Source organism: Emydura macquarii, unplaced genomic scaffold (genome assembly GCF_026122565.2).
Source record: "Emydura macquarii macquarii isolate MOO-44397 ecotype Brisbane River unplaced genomic scaffold, CSIRO-AGI_Emac_v2 contig_450, whole genome shotgun sequence".
Classification (NCBI taxonomy): Eukaryota; Metazoa; Chordata; order Testudines; family Chelidae; genus Emydura; species Emydura macquarii.
Genome location: NW_027130587.1, coordinates 14556962 through 14580943, shown reverse-complemented (window position 1 = coordinate 14580943; position 23982 = coordinate 14556962). Strand labels below are relative to the sequence as shown.

General features: G+C 41.3%; 1 protein-coding gene across 2 annotated transcripts in view; it reads right to left on the bottom strand.

Annotated features, from left to right (window-relative positions):
* The window catches only part of ACACA (acetyl-CoA carboxylase alpha), a 178058-nt gene that overhangs the window by 96973 nt on the left and 57103 nt on the right, over positions 1–23982 (bottom strand). For both annotated transcript variants that reach the window (XM_067538102.1, XM_067538101.1), the window contains 9 exons: positions 22705–22818; positions 21297–21386; positions 20253–20371; positions 13484–13507; positions 10065–10208; positions 8851–8947; positions 7332–7439; positions 3786–3842; positions 3440–3484 (listed from right to left, as the gene is read on the bottom strand). In XM_067538102.1, coding sequence (XP_067394203.1) covers positions 3440–3484; positions 3786–3842; positions 7332–7439; positions 8851–8947; positions 10065–10208; positions 13484–13507; positions 20253–20371; positions 21297–21386; positions 22705–22818 — 798 coding nt within the window. The remainder of the gene's footprint in view (positions 1–3439; positions 3485–3785; positions 3843–7331; positions 7440–8850; positions 8948–10064; positions 10209–13483; positions 13508–20252; positions 20372–21296; positions 21387–22704; positions 22819–23982) is intronic.

Here is a 23982-nt window from a genome sequence, read left to right as displayed (position 1 = left end):
ATAGTTGGTCCAGTAACAAACTGAACAGAATAGGAGAAAGTAATGAAGACTTTCATTTATGCAGCATCTCTTATACAAAGATCCCAAACTCTACAAACTTTTCAAACTGATCACAAACTTTGCTGCCTCCTCTGGGTTGGACAATGACAACCTTTTAATAATGCAGCAGATCAGAACAGAAAGTGAATACACTCAATCATGTCTGACTTTAACTACAAAGAAATTCAGACAGGTAAAGCTGGAGTTATACAACTAGAACATGGCCAGGACACTTATGTTAACAAGACTAAATTCTTCAGTTTTTAATGGTCACAGATAATCAGGACATTGGTTTTCTGACTTATTCAAGCAATGGCACAATAGTGGTTGAAAACACAGATGATTTGCTACAGTATAATAGTTTTCACTGTAGGTCACCCATCTAAATACTGACCAAACTGGATTCTGCTTAGCTTGCAAGATCATAGCTCCAGCCTCAGCCCTGGCAGCAATCTCACTCCCAGCCGCAGCTGTGGCCCGGCCCTGCTCCCGTTCCCCCCTCCCCTCCCCGGAGAAGGTGCGGACAGAGGTAAGGGGGGGATGCCACATAAAAAGTTTGGGGACCACTGCCCTAGTGTGTCCTTCTATATGCTACTATATAGCCCATAGTGTTGTGCTGCACTCAGCCCAAACTGCATAGCCCCCCCCCTCCTCAGACACTGTAGTGGGGCTAAGAAAGTGCAGGGATTCCATGAATTGGAAGGGAGGTGCACGCATCACTGGTGATTATCAAAGGATCCTGGATTAACAAGAGACTTGTCTTCAGACATCTCTAGAAAGCCTTTTCACACAAACAGTAACAGCAGGGGAGGCACACGCGATCAAACAATAAGGGCTAAATGTCCTTCAGTGACTGGCGTACCTCTCAACTCTCAGCATTATTACTAGAGGGCGACTGGCACCTTTCCCTGCCTGTCTCTGGCATTTTACCCAAGTCTTACCCTGCTTTCCTGCTTGTATCAAGCCCTGGGGCTAAGTAAAAGTTGGCATTCAGCTGTCATTTTACCTTGGAATGGGGGGAAAAAAGAAGACAGTGACACTCTTGTAACTGTAATCACAATACTGATTAACTGAAACCTAGATACCGAGAATGCATTCATCTATTCAAAGGTGCATAACGTAAGGATGGGGTGCTGCTCAAAGGTGCCTCTCAATGCCCAAACCTTTCCATTAACTGCTTATACTCCTGCCTATTTAAAATGGCATCATGGTCACTCACAGGTTTACTAGGTTGTATGGGCCAGGCACTAGTGGCCTTAGACAGACAGTAGGTATTGCCTTCTTCTCTGGCTGACTTTTTAGTTTGGGTGGGGGTGTGTTTTGTTTGTTTTTAATAGAAGCTGCCCTTTGTTTAAAGCTGCAGGGGGGAATTAAAATTCAACAGAAAGTACAGCTTTTCAACCATATGTAAATTCAGTGGCTCTAGCAATAAATCAATGAATTCTAGTATTTTTGAGAGAGACCAGCACACGCGCCCGCACTTTGACAGGATTTCGGCATGTAAAACAAGTACGTGCACATCCAGGAGCTGACTATGGGTCCGATCCAACTCCAGCTGAAGTCAGGGTAAATTTTGCCATTGACTTAATGGGAGCTGGATTGGGCCCCTAAGCACCAAATACAGAGGGGCAGCTGCTCAGCTGGAACGATGACAATTTACCCCAGCAGAGGATTTGCCCTACGTATGCACATTCAAAGAAACAGACCCCTCAGATACAACATCCCTAATAGAGACATGGCTAAAGCAGTGTTCAATTCCCATAACTCTCCGAGTTGAAGAATTAGCATTAGACTGATTTGTTAATCCTGAATAATGGATGGAAATGTCAAATCCAGCGCCCCTCTCTTTACCCAAGTCCAAGCTCTCTGAGTTCTATGAGAATTCTTCCCCATATCTCTGATCATCACCTACAAGCCACAGCATTTATTCACAGACACTCATATTCCATCCCCAAACATCAATTTTATTCTCTAAGCTCCTGATTTTTCTTTCTAAAGCCTAGGGTTCTTTACTTAAGGGCCCCACACTTCTGCTAAGGCTCTAGCTTCTTGTCTAAAGCCAGACTGACATACATCTGTATATACTGTAATCAGATAGGTTTGTTGTCATCAATAAACTGGGGAAAATAGTTCAGTTTGTAGCATTTCCTAGAGCATTTTGGAAAAAGCCTTTTGCTTCTTTAGCCTGGAGGATAAACTCTCTTATTACTCTGTAGAGCAGAAACAATGATGCTAACTCAGGGATAAGAAAAATATTCCTAGCACTAGATATTTCTAAAGGAAAAAACAGAAGGTCGGTGAACCATTTTGCTAGCAGAGCTCACAAAGGATCACCTAATTAAAATAAAGTTTGTAGCAGAAACTGAATGATCCAATTGGCATAGCAGAAAATTTCTGAATAGTATGAGTACTGCAAGCAGATACCCAAGGGGAATTTATTAGCCAATGTTATAAAATTAGCATATATAAATATATTTTTTAAAATAGCTGAAATGAGACACTTTAGTGTGTGATTCATGGTGTCCTAACACCATACAATATTGATCGGACCTGGCCTTCAGTTTTGTGTCTGACAACATACTAGGTCCGGATTATAATTCAGGCTCCATCATATTTACGGTGTACATTCTATTCTCAATGCACAGTTGTAATTCCCAAATGGAGCAGACCAAGCTTATCATGAAAATAATAGGATGCTTGTTACTCGATTATTATTATTATTGCTGATGTTGGAATGTATTTTCCACCTTGGACTCTATGCATCTGGCTGCATTCCTTGCACACTCACTATTCCCATCAACTTCAGGAGGGGTTGAACAGATAACACAAGGAGGACAGAAAAGATGAACTGTGTCCTTCTTAGGAATCAAACTGGCCCTCATTAAAGTCGAAGCACCGGGGAAGGGAGTGCTGTCTAGGGGTTTCAGCAGTGGACTGGGAGCTGGCAATCCTGAGTTCTATCAATGACTCTGTCATTGGGTGAACTTTGGCAAGTCATTTCACTGGTCTGTTTCTGAGTTTATCTATAAAAATGGTACGGGGACTGGAGACTCTTCAACAATATATACAATTTTTTTTATATTTTATAAAAGAAAACATTAGAACAACCAAGGCCAACCTAGATTACATGGGTGCAAATTCAGCCAGGTACTTAAATTACTAAATGTATTAAGCATGTAAGTGCCCCCTTGAAGTCAATAGAACTACTCACATGCTTAAAGCTAGTCACATGCTTAAGTACCTTGCTCAATCAAGGCACTGGTGTTGGATTTAAATAGCTCACTAAAGAGCCAACTCTTTTTCTCCTTCCTCATAGGTAATGACTAGAATCACTTTATTTCCATGAACTGCAAACAAGAGTTTAAGGCAAAATTATCTTGATTTTTTTCCTTTTACTTACATGAAATCTTTGATCCACCTCATAGTTGACCTGTTTCCTGAAATCCTTACAAATGAAACACAGAAAGACAGGAAGGGGAGCAGAAGAAAGCTAGCAATTAGTACTAAAATCAAAAACAAATTAAGACAAGATTACAAGTGACTCAAAAGATTTTTCTTCTAATTGTCAATTAATTTTCTTAAGCGAATTCACTGAAACAATCTCAATTTTAGAGAATGAAGGCAACAAAAGCAGAACTAAAACTATAGTAAATGTAATTTTTAATCTGAAAAAAAATTTAAGACTATAATGTCATTCTGAGCTACAAATTAAAGGCTTCCAAGCATCAGGAGAAGTGTCAAAATACCTTTTGTGCTACAAGGAATGTCAGCCTTCGGATCCCATGATCAATCAGGACTGATTTCTGTAAAAGGAAAGGATAACAAACAGGAGAACTGGTTTAAAGAAAAGAAACATAAGAATCAAATCTGGCTGACATCTTCTAAGGACCAGTAATAGGTTATAGAGCTTCCTGCCTCTAGACTGCAGGCTCACAATCCAGCCCACCTTGGGGGTGACTGGAAGTTCTTATCAGGTGGTTGCTTAGCAGCGCGTGTGAGCAAATTCAATGAGTCTCATTCCTGTTCTGAGCAGAGAAGAATCCATATAACAACAAGGACACCCACCACATTTGGCACAAGCTGGGAAACTTCTTGTCTATCTCAGCAGGGAATTAATTGACCAGGAAACACTGTTACCAGCAGTGGGGTTACTTCGATTGTAAACCCTTCGGGGGGTAGGGACCAATTTTTTGTTCTGTGTTTGTACAGCGCCTAGCACAATGGAGTTGTGGTCCATAACTCGGGCTCCTACACATTATGGCAATAGAAATAATAATAAACAATAAATCATAACATGGGGTTCCAGCAGTTTTCTTGGCCGATGTTAAAACTGAGCGACAAAATCCAGAGGAATTGATCTACAATACAGGTCTCAGGAGGCAGGGGAGACTCCTTTCTGCTTTGGTCAGGGAAACCACATTAGAACCTGTATGAGCAATGTTTCAACAGTCTAAAGTGGCATGAGTATTCATTATTAAATACAGTGCTGCTGGCGTAAAAAGACACAGGAAGCTCTTTGGGGCAGGGACTGTTTTTGTTCTGTGTTGATACTGTACCTAGCATTACAGGGTCCTGGTCCATGACTGGGGCTCCTAGGTGCTATGATAAACAACAAACAACAACAGTGCCGTGCACAAAAGACTTCAGCATCGATAGGCCCAGTCCTACAAACCCCTGCTCTGAAGAGTAGCCCTTACACATGCAAATAGTCCGTGGAGCTCTTCACATCAGTAAGGATTACTCAAGTTTAAAGGATGGAGCTTTAATTTAGACTGTATAATATAAAATATAAAAATGAAGAGTGGGAAGAAGAGGGTGAGACACAAAATCTTCCTGTTTGGATTGTTTAGGCTCCAGGATTTGGGAATATTTAACATGTTCTAAAATGTTCATATTTGATAATGTTGGCATAGGAACTGGTGGGGACACACATTATTAATTGTGTCTAGAGGCCCGGGCCCCATTGTGCTAGGCGATCGATAAACAGCAGAGGAAAGCAGCCCCAGAGACGTCGGTTTTAGGAAAAAACAAGAATGAGGAAGCATGGTGCATGGGAAGCCACTCCTTGTATCAGCCCCTGATTCAGGAAATCACTTAAGCACGTACTTAAAGTCCCATGCTTCAATGGGGCTTTAAAGCAGGTGCTTAAGTGCTCTCCTGAAAAGCGATGGTTTCCTAAATTGGGGTCACATGGGTTTACATGGAAAAAGACAAGACAATGTGACAGAAAACAGAAGGCAAAGAATTCAGTATTGCAGGAGTAGTAAATAAGGGCTTTTTTTTAAATAGATGGGACCAAATCTACTCTCGGTGTAACTTTACTGCGCTTAATGAAGCCACATCACGGATGAATGCTGCCCATGATGTTTATTGTGCCCATTGTCCCTTTGAAACAAGTTTAGATCTCATTGTCATTTTGCCCCCATTTCTAATTTAAAAACAAAAAAGGAGAGTGAAAAGGAAAAAAGCCTCAGCATGGCTAAGAACAAAACCATCTCTTCTGGCATGGACTGAAATGTTTTACTAAGGTTAAGCCCTTCGAAAATGAGCATCAGGGACTATATTCACGGCAAAGGAAGAAAATAACTTTAATAATGCCATGATTTACAAAGCAAAAATTGTTATTGCTTTTAAAATTCCACAAGTGGCAGACAATAACAGCATAGCAACAGGATTCTGATTACATTGTAATAATGTAGATCTCACAGCAAGTCCACAGCTATTACCAAGCGATTAGGCATCAGCACCTGGAGAAACTCCATTTACACTGACTGCCTCAATCTCCTCCACAAGTCATTTACAAGTATATGATCCTAATTTCTATTAAAAAAAGCCACACACAACATGCTGGGACTAGAAGATTATTTGGACAATTTGGATCAACCTATATGATAGTTTAATGTGTTTTTTTTTTTAATTTCTTTTCTTTTTACCTTCCATAAAACGCCTGGAGCACAATCATGCAAATGAAAAAAAAAACTAGTTTTGTTTTACTTCTTAAAGAGACAGTTAAATTCTGAATTGGACTGGACAAGCACGGGGTTTCTTATAAGCTTCCAGTTCATTGGTGTCTCTGTATGGATAGGATAGTTGTACTGTGCATATTAAAAGAGTGTTTGATCATATCTAATGGCTCTAACACTGCTATCACCTCAAAAATCACCACACATTATATGGCCCACAAGAAACACCGGACTTATTTTTGCAACCCCTTTGCCATCTCCCAGTAGGGAGGAGGGGGTCAAAGATTGCACTCCTCACTCTTCCTCTTAGGGTAATTTCAGAGGCATCGTGGATTTAGCAGGGTCTCCACGCATGATGGGATATTCACATGGGAAGAGAGTAGAGGGGTTTTCCAGGTCAGGCAAAGGGGAAGCTGAAGCCAACTCTGGAGAGCAAGGGCAGAACACAGAGATGCAGTTGCTAATTAATGTTTTCCTCAGGAGCGACCACTAGTGTAGACTCTGGTTCTTGTCTAAAAATTAATGGGAAACCCCTGCTCTGAGGACGGAGAAGCCAAATTTACTGATCAGGTCTGCATAGGATCAAAGAAACAAAGCCAATGAAGACGTAGATATTATGCCAACAAGAGCTTCAGATTTCCATTAGATGAAGAATGTCATGACACATGCACAAGTTATTTTGATGTCATCTCAGACATTTGTGTTACACTAACAATGACTAGAACAAGGCGAGTTATTTGATGCAGTTCAGGTTGACACTGGGGGTGGGAGAGGGGGGACCCGACACGACAGTGTATCTTGCTCTTTCAGGCCCAGATAAATATCAAAGCTTCATAAATTGAATTTACCCAACAAAAATTAAAGAGAAAGACTCTTTAGCTGATGGATTAGGATGCACCATTAGGCAATGCACAGAGCCCTCAGTTATTCAGTTCCTTCCCCAGAAGCTTCAGGAAACCGCAGCCACATCCAATTAGAGAAATTAGAGTTTTAGATTAGATAAATTTAAGGATTTAACTGTTCCATTTATATATTTATTTGACAAGATACCTGGGAAATGCAAAGACTTCTTCCCAAGGGCAAATGCCTCCCTAGAGCAGTGGTTCTGAACCCATAGCCCACGGGCCGCTCGTGGACCAATCAGCGCACATCTGTGGTTCATGTGACATCCTCAGGGCTATACAGGTAACATATATAATTGTGTGGCTGTGGCCCAAATAACACACAGAGAGCTGCATATGCAGCCCACAATAGTAACTAAGTTGAGAACCGCTGCCCTAGAGGGTGCTTATAATACTGGCAAGTAGGTCACTCTAAACAGCTATTCACCTTGCTTTGTGTGAACTCCCTGAACATGGCCGCCAGCCCATCATCATCAATGTCACAGTCCGTCTTAATGGCAATGTTCAGGATGTGAATGGGCTCCTCTCTGGCACTCTGTAATTTAAAGAAAGCAAGCCTAATAAATAAAACAACAACGAACAACAACAAGAATGCTACATTATATAACCTCTCTAATCTGAGGGGATCCCCAAGTACAGGTACATCACCAGTAGAGAAGAGGTTGATATCCAACCTGCATGCTGAATGGAAGTACAGTAAGGGGAATTCTTGACCTAGAAAACTAGGGAAACCCCTGCCCTTACAAACACTACTGTGGGATCTTTAATGTCCACCCACAGTGGGCAGGAGCTTCATTTCGAAGTTCTCGTCAAGGCTCACGCACACTAAACTGGTTTGGCAGATAACATTGGTTTCAAATGGAGTTTGGGTGCACAAGGAATGCAGCAGGGTGTCTGTAGGACGCAGGGAAAATTTTAGCACCAAGGAAGGTAGTAAAACTAAAAAGGGAGTTAAGTTCACTGCATAGACACTAAGCAACATGTCTTTTCTTTTGCATTATGGAAGCTTGGCTAGAACAGAGCCATAAAAAATAACATGCTTAATATTCAAGTACTTGCATTTAACTCTCAAACTGGGTACTGATCAACAGAAAACTATACGTGGTTAGGTCCAGGGGGAGGCAGATAGCATATAAGGAGGAAGTTAAGGCGGAGCTAGATAATATGGGACAAGGACTTACCACACACACATAGACATCAGTACCAATGGACTGGTCTGAAATCAAGCTTTGTTGTAATGATGTGCTCCATATCAGACCTTCCAGTCTGCTAAGAAGTAGGGGAGTGTTGTGGGGCAGCTGCCTGCCTCTCTAAGGAGAGTGCCTCTTGAACCCCTTAAGCATTATCAACCATCTGCTTCCTCTGACCCTCTATCTATGCCAGTTTGAAAGCTAGAGGATGCCTCCCACCTTTCCTCCCCAAATGGAGTCCACACAGGAAGCAGAACAGAGAGAAGAGAATAGGATATAAAGAACTAAATGCCACAGAGATGTCCAGAATGGAGGTGAAGCAGAATATTGATGAAGGTCAGGCTACAAGAAAGGGTTTAAATATTCTGACAACCTTCTTATACCTCTAGAAGGGCAGGTTCCACTGCTATGGGGCCAAATTTTCAGTCAGACCACTGCAAATCCAGAATCACTCCACTGACTTTAATGTAATTCCAGTAATTCTGGATTTACTCTGATATAACCAAGAAAATAATCTGGCCCCTGGTTAGAATGGAGTAAGGAAAAAGCCCAACCATTAAAGTTGCTTTAAACCCACTACAGCAGAAAAACAAATTACAAATACAGAAAGGGCCTACTCCTGTACCCACCAATGCAAATGACAAAACTTCCACGGAAGCCAGAAAAACAGGTCCAGAGCGTGTGGTCACTGTGGAAAAATGCATGCTTTCTATCCCTGTGACATGGCAGGAGCCTGGAGAGAAGGAAACACCGTACCTTATCTTCATCATACAAAGAAGTGTGGCCAGCTTCAGGGAAGGTTGGGCTTTGGGGAGGGGAATCACAGAAGCAACCCATCACTTCATCAAAGATTCTGAAACACATCAAAGAAACACTAGCTGTAAATTAACTACTCCCAACCCACCTGCCCCAGAGCACAGTCAGTCCCTCCACCAATACCATCTTCACTGGGGTGGGGGAAATCAGTCCTCCCCTCTGCAGACTTCAGAGATGACTAAATGGAAACACTGTTCTGTTATCGTAACCAGTACGATAGCTAAAAATAGGAGGTGGACTTTGTTTAAACGTCTAAAAAAGCAAGCAAGCAAGCTATATTTTTTAATATATAAGCTATTAGTGTCCGTATCATCATTCTTGAGGTAACAGAGGAAAGCCTGGGATGAGAGCCTTGACAGCCCAGTGAAATTGCCCCTCTCCCTGGGGTAATGCATCAATATACACCAAGAGATAGATACTGAATGCATTTAATCAAAAGACACATTGTCTCTTGTGCGGTTTATTCTAGTGTTCCGTTTCATTTCTCATGACATTTCACTCATCACGTCACAGGTGGCTTCTTCTGTTCTTGGCTCGCAACGTGGGCTTTTCTTTGTTTCCTCTCTTCCAACAAATTTCATAATGCACAGGGGCCAAAACATCCTGAATAAACAGAGATGATGGTAGTGCAACACCCCCACAAGAAGAGACTATGAATCGTCCACGGCACCCGTCATGGGGAGCCTGAAGATGTAAGATTTCTGATGGGTGTTGGGGAAGATTCAGAGACTGCTTATGGGAGCTTTGCAGTCTTTTGCATAAGTCTAGCAGGCTTAAGACCATACACATGCGCAAACACATATATACAATGTTGGGAAGAAGGGTTTAATTCCAATAAGCATTCAAAAGTTTAGTTGCTTATATGAACCTTGACTCTGTAAAACTGCAAGATTTTGGTCGGATGCTAATGGTTCTTGTAGTATTTTGGAACTTCCAGTTATTCCAGCCAGCCAACTAGAGGTGTGGGCCCCAAACACTTAGCAAACAATTTCAGAACTTCTTTGAAAGCTTCAAGTTTGGTATTAAAAACAAGCAAAGACTATGACTGATCTCATTTGATCACCACTAATACTATACTCACACACACACACACACACACACACACACACACAACACACAACACACACACCCCCAACCAGTACTCATATCCTCACCTGACAAAGTCGTCAAAAGTCCGGAAGGAGACCATTCCACCCATCCGTTGGCATGGCGGGGTGAACGAGTTGTCCAGCAGCACATCACTCACACTTGCTACATGGACCATCCCATAATGATTGAGATTGGAGGAGAAGGACATTCTAAATGACAATTCAATCAGAGCATTATTAGAGGACTGGATGAGGGGGGAACAAGGTAAGAGTTTTTTATTTATTTTGTAACTGTTTGAATGCTGCAGTTTATACAGTATAACTATACTGGGGTCTAATCAACCCTTTCACTACTGGTGTGGTAAACTTGTTCTGCTACCTTTATCCCATCATAAATTTACCAAAATCACTGGAACATCCATGTACTCCGGGTACCCTTAGTAACACAATTGTGTTCTACCTTGACATATTTGGAAGAAAGCAGCAGTCAAGAGTTAAGAAATACCTTTATTCCCCTTTAAAAATATTTCTTAGGAGAAAAAGAATTGAGCTTACACGTGAATTATGACTATGCTATGCCAAAGGCATTTTTCTCCTGTACCTATGCTATGTGTTACAGATGAAGCATTCACAGATAAACATAAGAATAATTCTAGGTTACGGCATTTGGAAGGTTTAGTAAATCTTTACAAACAATGTTAAAAACCTGTATTGAAATATTTATTCGATCTTTAAAAAAAAACCCTTGAAATTAGACACTTGCTATTCTCTTGGTTTCAGTAAATCAGATTCCCAACCCTACCCCCTTTTCAAAATGTTTTCATTAAGGTTACCAGCACTTCCACCTTGCATTTCATGCTATCTCAAGCTCACTCAGAAGCTATGGTGGTATAGTAACATCTCTGTAATGAAGTATTGGGACCCAGAGTCTCACACTTGCTTTCATATGCTCATTCATATGCTAAACCCAGGCTTATTACAGTGCCTTCCATTTAATTCAATCAATGATTAATTTGGTCCTCTTTCTAATTTGACCAATGCCTCAGGAACAAAAACTCTTTGCATTAAGTTCAACACAACTTCTGCCCTGTCCTTTGATCATTTTTGACTTCCTGAAAGCAGGAATTGCTGAAGAGTTCAAATTGCTGGCTATGGAATGCACCCATTTTAAGGAAAGGGAACAATGAAATAGCAGAAAGGCCCCAGAAGAAGAGCCAAGTTAAACCAAAGTTATCCTGGCCAGTCACTGTGATTGATATAATAAGCATCACTATGTGCTACACAAGTGATGAGAGGCACCCTGGTGGTGATATTGCTCCTAAAGAAGGACCAATCTCTTATTTGAATAAGGGTGATAAGAACAGACTTGAACGAGATAAGAGGAAGACATTACATAATTGACTTCCATATGGCGAAAGCACAGTCAATCTTAACTGAACTATCAACATTATCATCTGCCATTGGCCTGATCCTGCACATACAAGGGCTTGTTTACATGATGCATTAGTCTGCACTAGAGGAGGTGTAAATTTTAGCCCATCCTAGCATGTCACACACTAACTGGCCTGTGTGGATCCTACTGGCATGCACAAGAAGTTCCTTAGTGTGTATTAATGTAGCCCTGTTTTAAACAGTACTATGTTAACATGCCCTAGGGAACTTTTACTCCGTAACAGCAGGGTCCACATGGGCCAGTTAGCATGCAACATGCTAGTGCATGTGAGAATTTACACTCCACTGATGCTGGCTAAAGTACTTGTAGACAAGCCCAAAGAGCCAGTGTCAATAGAATTCAATGGGAGCAAGACTGGGCCCTAAACTCCTATCCCCATGGTAGTAAATGCAGCTATCAAAAAGGTATTTAATCATTTGTCAGGACTTGTGACTTCAAAGCAAGGGTTGGTAGAAGCCACACATGCTATGAATAAAGTGGATCCTATGAAAACTAACTATACATCCTCCCGCTACCAACTAGGATCTGTTTTTCCTCTTCTGTAATGAACTCCTGGTAAATCTTTTCATACAAACCATTCATTCATCCAGGACGGCCAGCTGCAGAATAATCTGAATTCACTGAGGGGTCAAGTTTCCAAAGTGCCTTTGTCTTCTGCCCCGCTACACTATATGGTATGGATTGTGCATTGGCTCTAAAGAGAGACACTGCTGCTGCATATCAACTGGTCACATTCATGACAAGGAAAGTGTTTAATATCACCCTCTTTCATTCACCCAAATGTTCAGGGAAGGATTGGCTAATTAAGTCCCTGCCTTTATACTTGTGCCACAGCAGGGGGCACAAAGCAATAGACAGAACCAGGGCCCTGAATCAGCAAAGCACTTAAGCACATGCTTACTTTAAGCATGTGAATAGTCCCACTGAAGTCAAGTGCATGCTTAATTGCTTTGCTGAATCAGGCCCCAACCGAACAGCAGGAAGAAATAAAGGGCTCAGTATTGCAATGTGCAGAACTCCTGTTGGCCACACAAGATCAGGACCAAAATACCAAATGATAGTTTCCCACTGCTGCTTAATTCAAACTGAGTTTTAGGATTTTTTCTTTTTCAAAAATGCACAAAATCTAATAAACACATCCGGGCAGAAAATGTTCTAAGTGCAATGACAAAAAGTTTAAAGTACCAAAGATCTTAATAGTTTGCTCTGCCTCTGAAACAACTTTATGATTTTCAGCTAACCTCAGATCAGGAATCAGAAAGCTTTCAAACTGTTTATACTATTTGCTCCTCGACATGTTCGTAAGCCGTAATAAATTGTAGGCATTTGAACTTTAAAATAGCAAAGTTTTTCAGCACACCTGTCTTCATGTACATTTCTTACCACTAATGTGAGAATGTTAAAAATCATTAAATATTTTTGTATATAATTCAAATCCACAAACATTTTTGGATTGAGAAATGGGGGGGAAATGAAGTATTCAAAATTAAACAAAAACATGCTGTCAACTGTTTTAGGTATACGTTCATCTACTGAGTGAGAGAGGATGGATGTGCAAAAGCGCATCAGCGAATTCTAAGCCATTTGCTAGAGAACGGAGCAGCACTGAATACTCTTCAACTTACACATCAGGCCTTGGCTCTCCTAGAATTAGATGTCTATTTCACTGTGATACCCTATCAGAGTCAGCAGCTGGTGGCCATGTTCCAAGGAGGAGGAGACTGTAGGGGAAGTTTTCTACCTGGATGTTCATTTTATATGTTGCAGCAGGTAAGCTGAGCCCACTGGCACATTTAGTTTTATAGCTGGCCACATGCAAAGGCTGCCTTTAAAAAGTGTTTTAAAAAGCTGAAAACATGTTTAAAACAAACAAAAAAAAGGAGAGAGTATGGATAGGGAATACAGTTATGGTTTAGAGTGTCCCCAGAAAGGGTAAGGATTCCAAATAAAACATGCTAAAATGTTAAATATTAGGCTACTTTTTTCTAGTCTACCTTTCTTTTCAAACCTTAAAAGAGGATGAGTACCATACCTGTTTAGCGTGGGGATGTTCCCTCTGTAATCAAACAATCACAGTTAGTTACAGATTAGTTAGTGAAAGCCATAAGAAAAGAACTGTCATTCGAGCCAGTACCCAGACTGGCAAGCATACATTTATATTCACTGAACCTGAATCTGTTGCACAATCAAGAAAGAACCAATGGGATTCTATCTCAAAAAGAAGGGACTCACCACTTGACCTAGCTCGCAGCTGCTGCTGTTGGGATGAGTGCATCAGAATGTATTTACCCACTTCAAGAAGCAAATATCAACATATGATAGAGAAACACAGTATATTTGCAAGGTACCTTGCATTTCTACAGTATAGTTCATCATCTCACAGCACATTGCAAACATAAAGCAAGCCTCACAAGCCACAGTGCAAGCACCCCCATTTCACAGATGAGTAAACTGAAGCATGGAGACAATAAGTGACCCGGCCACACAGCAAATCTCCGGGAAATCCAGAAAAAGAATCCAAGTCCTGATAGTCAAGCCTTTACCTCTAACTAGTAGCCCACAAGCTGGCTCCCAGAAAGTGCAGGAAATAAAGTGAACGTAGGAGAGTAAGGGAATGGAAATAAATATATAAACACAATAGCAAATTTTTCATTTTAAGCATTCATGTCTGGGCACTGAAATGAACAAGCACATTTTAAGAATGGAATTTTGAAAACCCTGAAGGTTCCTGTTATATCATGCCAAACTCATTGTTTGGGTTTTCCACACAGAGCAGGGCTCAATGATGCATAGAGCAGAGAAGGCACATATCTCCTTGCTGTGAATGGAATGGTACAGGCCATGCTAGATACGCCCATGAAAGCATGTGGCTGCATGCATTACATGACCTGGCATTCAAAATACTAGAGAAGATGCAATTTAAAAAACACATACACAGAAAGGGATCTCCTCTCCCGTCCTCACAATGACCGATTAATGAATGAGAACAGACTAATAGCAAGGCTTAGGGGACCACGTAACAGGACTCTTCAAGCTCTAGGAGACCCAGCCTCAGCTTTCCCTAATATTACTGGCTATAGTAAGGCCCCATCAGCCATTGCACATTATTATGAGATGTTTAGGGACCTGTACATTTTTCTGGCCACAGTACCAGATATAGTCCCTAAATGGATTTAGGATCTATTTTATCACAGGAGAGGTGCATGCACTATGAGGTATTTGGCCACTGTAACATCCACTGAATGGGTCTATACATCATTACCTAAGCAAGGTTTGGCCAGCCACAGATTACAGAATTTTCAACATGGGCATGGGGATTTCCTGGGCTTATGTCTGAACGACAGAGGGGGACCAGCACAAGTCACACCCCAGCCTCAGTGTTAATGGCACTATTCATTTTCCTCTAGAGTCAGTATAGAAGAATGCTGTGCTGTAGAAGTTGCCATTCGGACTGGGAAAGGAATACCACAGCACAAAGCAGCATACATTTTGATTGGCAAGTGGTGGGAAACCTGCACAGTGTCTGTTTAACTGAAAAAAAAGTCTAAGGAGAACGGGATGTCTAAGGAGTCTAAGGAGAACTGAGCCTAGTGCGCATTTCCCCTAACACTCCCTGGAAGTCTCCAGATCACCACAGGAAATGGACTGAGAACAGTGAGGTTTGAAATAACAGCAAACTGTGCACCCCCCACTTCTCTCTCTCTCATAGGGAGCTCCCTGTTGCCTTGCTCTAGAAATTGTCGTCAGTCCTCACAGTATGGGGCTGAAGAGGAGATTACGGTACTCTCAATGAAGAGAACGCCAGATCCAGTAACAAGAGACCTTAGAAGAAAGAATGATTCGGTTCAAGTTATACATTCTTCACAGCTAGAGCAAGACATTGCTGCCCGGTGTGAAGTTATAAACACATGGTCAAAACCAAGTGAAACTGAATATGCTGTAATCTAGACTATCCTATTTGTAGCTCTCTTGAGATTTTTTGGGTGGATTTTTTTGATTTTATACAAAATTTAATACCATAAAGGACTTTTTCCATATCAGGAATTGAATTGTGCTTTATTTAACACACATCAAGAGGTCAAGTTTTGGCCTTTTCAGAATAATCAGCAGTGTAAAAAGTGTTATGGTGGTAAGTAATCCACTTACTGGGCTATCCTCTTGGGTTTTTAGATAGTACAGTAGGTTGAACTTTAGCCTCCAAAAACATCAGTTACAATGCAATGTTCTATAGGCTGAGGCCTAATCCACTGACACCTTGGTGTAACCAAATATTCAAACTCTGGGAGGCTAAATAAATACACAGATAGTGGCATACGAACTGAGCTGTTGGCAGATATCTCTAGGAAAAAAGCACCAAAATCCTTCACCTTGGCTCCATCCACCCTTGTACTAAATAAAACAAAACAAAAAACAGCGCTTCTCCTTAAACTTGCTGCTCCCCCTCAAGCAAACACAGCCCTTACGCCCTTCCCTATAACCTTCCAGCTGAATTTGAATTTGCTTCTTTTTTCCCTCTCTCTCTTTTTTACAAGAGAGCTCCCCTATGAAAATGATAGTAACACACAAAGAGCCGCTGGTTATGTCAAGTTGTGACTGAGTGACAGCGTAGGGCAAAACTTTTAAAATCAGGCAGTAAAACAATATCAGCAGAAGTCAGCTGAATAACCCACTTGCAGTTACTAACAGCAGTACCAGAGGTGAAAGAGCAATTCAACTGGCTGTGGCCAGCGGCATTTCTCTTATGTTCCTTCTTTTCTGCAGAAGAATCCAAACAGAAGGCTGCAAAATATGCTTTGAACCATCTATTTTGATTGGGTTTTTCCTCTCCCTCTCTTTCTTTCCCCTTTTCCCTGGCCCCCTCCTCGCCCACACTTCAGCCATGCGGAAGGAGTTACTGAAACCCAATTTGCATAAAACCATCATTATTCCATTCAGTTGGCTCCCCCTTCAAGAGCCCCTTTTTTGCTTTGCTGGAAGATTCTGTCCTTTCCGAAACAGACAAGCCAAGGGAGCTGCAGCACATTACACTGCCTGCTGTCTAATTAACATCAAACCCACAGCATGAAACTACAGGTGTCCTGGAATCATTTCTCCCTCTTCCCCCCTGATACCAGCTCATCTCCCGCAACAAGGAGGGGACCTCAGGCTACCTAATGATACACTAAGAGTTCTATATTCAACTCTCCAGGCATACACAACTATGGTTCTAAAAGAACACAGCTGATTTTACACCAGAAGTCAAGTGATTGATGCAAGAGGTTGTTTCAATAACAACTTAAGCCTGCAGAAATGCTTCCATTTTGACAGACATTTGAGCCTTATGAGCAGGTCACCATAAAATGAAGAAGCACCCACAGTAGGGGTTTGTTGGGCTTTTTTGTCCAAACAGCAAGCACAATCCACTGCTCTAACAGAACATGGAGACTGGCTTCTGATTCCTTCATAAAAGGACCTCTTGGGCACAACAATACATGTTTGGCTTTCAGCTGTTCACAATAGTTTTGACCTGTAGTTCACTAGACGGAGGCAGGCAAAAATGTTCAGGCGACACACCAAAAGACAGCAGAGCTAAGGAGAAACCACACACCACTGCAAGTCTTGGGATTAGCAGGGCTAGAAATCTCAACTAGGATGCCAACCAACCTCTTTTAGGCACAGAAAGAAAGAGAAATTTGATAAAACACACAGATACAAGAAGGTTCAGTGAGAGATTTATATCAGGTCCCTTTGAAATGCAAATACATTTAACAACTATGGCTAACTTATGCTCTCAGAAGTCAAAAGGTAAAAAAAGACAGCAGAATGTAGCCCTAAAGAATGAATTTGGAGCTAAAGACAGCTATGTAAATGCATTAACAAACAGGTTACATGTAGGCAAGATCACATGCATATATACTCAACACAAGTACATACAACCAATATATCTAAGACTGTCCTTACTGGTGTGTGTATATTTGTATTTTTAGCTGAGCTAAGGATCCTGGGAGACTCCAAGCCTGAAGTGAAGGACTGACCTGGACATTACGTTGTCATTTGTTAAAGTCAAACCTTGGGAAGGGGCAAGCTTTGACCCTACATGGGGTGTACGGATCGCATTTTGGAGCTGCTGAGAAAATCACTTGCCTATAAAAGCAGCGAAAAATTAAAAATCAGTTGGGATCCCCAAAATATCGGGAAGAAAACAAAGGTTCCAGCTCTTTCCTAGTCACAATTACATGAAGTGAAGAGCACGACTGGAGGAGCAGAATGCTTCGACTGCAACAGACAACGTCCAGTTCACTTAAATGTCACAGCTTCAGAGAACCTGGGGAAGGTTGGACACGTGGGGGTTTATTATTACTATGCGAAAAAACTGCTCCTACTTGGGAAAGAGACAGAATTCTCTTCCCAATGTTCTTTGCATACATATTTGTCCCAGTGAAATATAGCTCCTTGGAGGTTCAGAGGCAGCAGACACAAAAGGCACACAAGCACAGCTGGAGAAAACTCACTTAAACATGTGATCAAACATTCATGAAAAGTTTGTTGCAGCACTGAGCCGGTTCTAACTCTTTGGAATTTGCTTCCCCCCCTCAGTTTGACAGAACCCAAATTTGCAGAGCTTTAAGCCACCCTTTAACTACCTGATTACCTGGGATGATTTTGAAGAGTGGCTTTCCTTTGTCAAGAGAATTATTTTGTTGGATTAAGAGAACACAGATTGGCTAATGTATTGTATGTTTATCTTTTCTAGGGTAAAGCTTCGGATTGACAATCGGCACATTTTATAAAATGAAAAAAATAAATACGATGGATAGGGAACATGGACAGAGAGGTGGATAAATGACTTGCCAAAGAGCCTCTCGGCAAGTCCTTGTCATAGCCAGGTTTAGAATTTGAGTTCTCCATGTCTGCTAGTCTTATTTGCAAAGGACTTAAAGGTACCTGTCTGGTTATTTTAAATCAATGTATTTAGTGTCTTTTCAGCCTCCTGATTTCCTGTTATCCGGTATGCTTTGTCCTCTTGGCCTTTTGATGATTGCACATCTCTGTAAACAGCGAACAGCGTCATTAAGCACTGAGGGCCAAATTCATTGCTAACATACATCGGTGCAACTCTATTAGAGCGAATGGAATTGCACCCGCTTATACCAGTAGTCAATTAGCCTCAGTATCAGCATGTACACTGGGCACGGATGGCAAGGTGCTCTCATTCAATCCCTAGTGAAGAGATACTGAAGGACAGGAAATAGAACTAAGCTTCTGGATGTAGCTACCTGAGACTCAGTGTGATGGGGAAAGGAGATTTCTGAACAAAGCAGCTCTCCTTTGGGTAGGTGGAAGTTTTCATTCTCCAGCTGACCTTGCCTAATTGAGTTGGCACACAGAACTAGGATGGTGGTCAGCACAGGCAAGCCAAACAACCCCCAAGCTACAAACAGAGGTAACTATGAGCACTAGCAAACAGCAGGAAGAAAATGAAGTCAGAAGAGTGGGACATGAGTATTATAAAACAGCACTAAAAATAGCATGCAATTATTTACAAATATTCCAGAGATGAAGGAAACAGATGAGACCAAATGCATGGCCCGTTTGTATTATGAGTGCTTTGCGCTGCTTGTTGAGGACACTCGTTCATTTCAGAGCAAACCAGATTCTGAAAATCACTTCATAAAACGTACCGATGGATTCTCAGTGAATTGAGACTGTCCCCACTGTCCAACCCCATCAAAAATAAAAAAGAAAAAAAATAAGGGAAAAGACATTTGGAGACAAAGAAGGAAAACTGCACTTTTCTGAAGGGGCTGGTCCCATTCTGTCAATCTAATACAGATCAACAGTGGCATCCAGTGGCCAAAAAGACTCATCACAACCTTTGGCTCTAATGCTCTCTCGATTTCTCTGGGTGAAATAATTCAACGTGAACTTGTTTCAAAATGTTCTCCCCAGGTCTCTAGTTAGGTATCCCTAATGCAAGCAAAGAATAACCTTGATAATCTGAGGGTTCTGGGGGATGCTGAAGAAGTTCAGATAATCAGGGTACTTTTCATGTAGTGAGTCGATGTCGGCAGATGTCACCCTTGTTTTAGATGACAGGGGAGTGGTGGATAATTGAGGCATTAGAAAATGGGACTGTAACTTAATGTTCAGAGGCCACAAGGAAAATTTTTTGAAAAATAGTAACTGCTATCTCAACGTTTTAAATTCTCTAGCATCTCGTCCAAATGGCCTTATATGGCACTTATATGGGCCTCTCAGCCTTTTTCCTCAAAATATCAGAAGGTGCTAATCCCTATTGCAGTCTAAAGGAATTCTGATTATTAAATGAAACCATATCTGAAAAAATGTGGGACCTCAAAGCAATAAACTTGAATAAGAGCTGGGCTGGTTGGAGAGAGTATTTTTCTTTAAAACACTAAATAGAACAAAATTCAATCTTGAACTGGGATTTTTGAAAGGCTCTAGTCTCAGCCTGAAGAGAAGCTATGGACACAAGTTACTATGCTGAACTGAACTGTCAAGTAAAAATAAAAATTAAAAAGTAGATTACACTGAGAGCGAGTAAAACAAGGAAACTGCACTCAGTATCTGCTCAGAAGTTTTGGAGCATGGCGGTTTTTTAACGTTAAAGTAAATTAGGAGACAGAACTGGGTAATACTATATTTCATCTGGATTCATTTGTCCATCTTTCTTAAGACTAACTGATAAATCTCTCTCAGCTCTTGCTCACTGAATTCTGTCCCATGTTTTCCCCCTGATGAAATGTGACGCAACCCACCATAAAACTCTGACTCCAAAGATATTGGAATTCAGGCCTGACCTGTTTGGATGCGAGGTGGGTAGCATGAACTGGAATTCCACAACACAAGTGTTGTCCTTCAGCTGGCGATGCTGGACACTGTTCAACTCATAGGCAATGTACGCCCTGCGAACGTACACCTGATTAAAAAGAAATTCTTAGTCAGGTCAACTGAGCTGGAGAAGCAGAAGGGGAAGATAGGAGTGATACAATGGAGAAGTCATAAAAAAACCAAATGCCTCCAAACTGAATAGCTTCTGGATTTTTTTTTTTTTAAACTCAAGAAACAGGAGATCAAAACACTATTACCTGCAAACTGCTAGAACAGATCAATGATCCTATCTTGGACAGTGGCCTGTATGTCATATCTTTAAGAAGAAGGCCAAAACACATACAACGTACATAATTTTGAAACATTCCTTGGTGGGGGGGAAGTGAATTTCTTTCTGACCACAAATGGCGATTAATTTCTGCTCTGAAGCATGAGGCTTGAGATAAGTGATATGTTATGAAAAAAGAGAGCAAGCTACCCCAAATGTAGGAAACAAGGCTACAGTTAGGAGAAAGGAGGAGGCAGTTCAGAAAATGCACTGTGATATGAACACCACACACGGCTTTCTAGAGTGCTAGCTACACATCACTCAGAGTGCAGACCATTGTATAAGGCACTAGCTTCACCCTCTCCCCTGCAAGAAGGCAATTCATCTTTAAACAAAGAAGATTGTTTGGCTCAGCCCATTATGAGGTTAAATGGCAGACACCAAGTCTGGATCTAAACTTCCTCAAAATATTGCGATATTTGGCTCTCTCAATGCTAAGCTCACCTAGAGTTAGTTTTACTGAGCTAGGGAATGGTGGTCAGGGCATCAAGATTATAGCACAGTACCTCTTATTTCCAGAATGTCATAAGGATCCTTCACTCTCACCTGAACATATACTACAGATGGACACAGAGGGACCTCAAGACAACTTCTCAACAGAGAGACCGACAGACAAAAAAAGAAAACAAAAAACAAAAAAGGAAGAAAAAAAATAAAGCTTGTTTTTAAGTGGGCGGAAACATACCTCCAGAGCTGCCATTCGCACCACCTGGTTACTATGGTAGAAAAAGTTTGGTAGCACATCAAAGATGGATGTTTCGGACAGAATGAGTTTCTGAAAGAGATCATGTACAGAATGGCTTTACAAGAGAATTCTAACCCATGTCTTGCTATTAGAGCAGAGCCAAGTGCCATGGAAACAAAATTCTGACGAAAAATATTTTGTGCACAAATATTTTTCTGTTTTCTCACAAGCAATACCTTCTATAGTTTTTCTTTTATTATTTTCATTATGGTAGCACTTAGAGGACTCAGTCAGATATCAGGGACCCTTTGTGCTAGGCGCTGTATAGGCATAGAACAAAATGATAATCCCTGTGCCTTAAAGAATTTACAGTCTAAATTCTAAACCAATCTGCTACAGAACAAGCCACGTCATAGCTCCCTAATTACCTGAGCCACAATCTGTACACCTAGAGCAATTTAAAACAAAAAGCAATTAACTCCTTCACTGTTACAAGGCAAAAAGGACAGGGCCTGTGCCATTCCTCAGGTGAGCATTGGGTGCAAAACTAAAATAGCACTACAATCAGAGGACAGCCCTGCTATTGGATGACTTCAAAAACGGCAGAGACATTTTTGTGTTCAGTCTACGGGTTTGGGGATTTGCAAACATATACATGCTTTCATAATTTACCGACAGCTCCTCAATCGCATTGCTCTGATGCCTACTGCTCAATATATTCCCCTTCACAATGGACAGCAGAAGAGTACGGGGGGATATATTTCTGGGACATTAATCAATTGTTTAAGGAGTTATTACATTAGGAGTGCAAAGATATTTCAGAGAAGATTAACAAGCACCCCAAAATCCACACAGACAATTCTTTCCAGCATTTGGTATTAAATAGGTCACTGATAGATTTGTGCAAGACCCCCACCTGACATATCCTGGCAGTGGTCTCATCTGGATAAGATCTTCCATTCAGAAGTTGAGCCATGCATTTTTGTTTTTAAACTGCAAACTGATTTATTTTCAGTGACAGCATCACTTTATGTTAAAATGCAGATGTACAAGCCCCACTATCTGGCACAGTGAGTATTTGCAAAGCACAAACGTGCGTATAACAAAACCCTAAAGGTAAGACCCTCCAGTAAAAGACTGCAGTCAAGATAGGCAAACCTGTCCACTGAAAAGAAGCGACACGAAGATGTAATACAATGGGTCTTGGATTCTGATCTCACACAAGCATAAATCAAAAGTAACTCAACTGATATCATTGTAGTTATACCAAGTAAAACCAGTATGATGTTGGAATATTTTAATGCAACTGTGAGCCTTTGGAACGTAAGGCAAGGTTTTGTACACATTCAGTATCACTAAACATAGTGAGAGGAAAGTGAGGAATCAGGAAGAAGAAACCTGTAGATACCTGTAGGTTCTCAATGCAGAACTGATGTCCGTACATGTCAATGGCTGACAGGAAGATGGACTCCACCTGGTTGTGACGCAGCTCATATGATGGCAAATGGGAAGCAATGAGAACCTGATAAAACAGCAAGACGCAAAGTGTGAGTGCCAGAGAGAATTGTTATTGTCCATTCTTAGAAGGATGCAAGTCTGTCCCACCAGTAGCCACCATACTCCCTACCAGAAGAGAACATTAGCTACGTGCTTGAACTCTAGGCTTTGTAGCACAAGAGTGATGCTGCAAAATTTAGTCTCATTTGTGTATCTCTGTGAATTGTATTACTGGGTATTCCCCACAGAGAAAGGGAACAGCTTCAATCAAGTTTCATCAGTGCATGTGATTTAGCACGGCAAAGCGGCTAGTCCTGGGGATTGCCCAACCGGCTGTTAATTGGAAAGCAGAGCTGGCAGGTAGCAGCCAGGGGGAGGCCTGCAATGGAGCCAGCCTTTCACAGTTCCAGAACAAACCAAGCAAAAGCCACTCGTGCCAGGTACTAAATATCCAACACAGAGATGATGATAGGAAGGGGCAGCAGCTCGCGAGGGAAAACAAAATGCAACAGCAGCATAAAGATACACACAAGGACTGCAACATCATCCCCAGCATGCTGCTGAGAGGTTCAATAACTCTGAATGGTTCAAGGACATGGATACAAATCTAGAGAAAACATAAGGTCACTGAACGGCTTCAAACACCCCATTCATTTTCAACGCTCATGCACTGAAATAAAAGGAGAGATCCCCAAACTGTCAGCTTCCCTGCTGAAGACTTTTAGAATGGAAATGGAGACTGCAGAGTGAGAGAAGCTAACCAGACTTCCAGGGTTAGCATTATTGTGCGACAATTATACCCTCCCCTTCCCTTATAACTACAGACAAACCACTAGCTAGGGAGCTCAGAAAAACATCCAGGTGTACATATGAGATTCCAATGTAGATGATAATTTGAAAGGACACTATCAAGATTTCCCCCATTATTTTAAATCATTATTTACAATAACCCTTTGGGAGTGAAGAGAGACCTCCAAATTTCAATCTCCATTCTAGGCATATCTACTAATTTGCTACTGTAGTTTAGTGATGAACCCCAGACTGGGATGAACCCCAGACAAGCATTCATTGGCTTGTTATTGTAGGGTTGCTCATGAGTACTGTTTTTTCTTATTTGTTTAGGGATAATAAAAAAAAAAAAAACCAACCCATCAAAAGGCATGGATTTTGCAAAGCTGACGATTAAAAT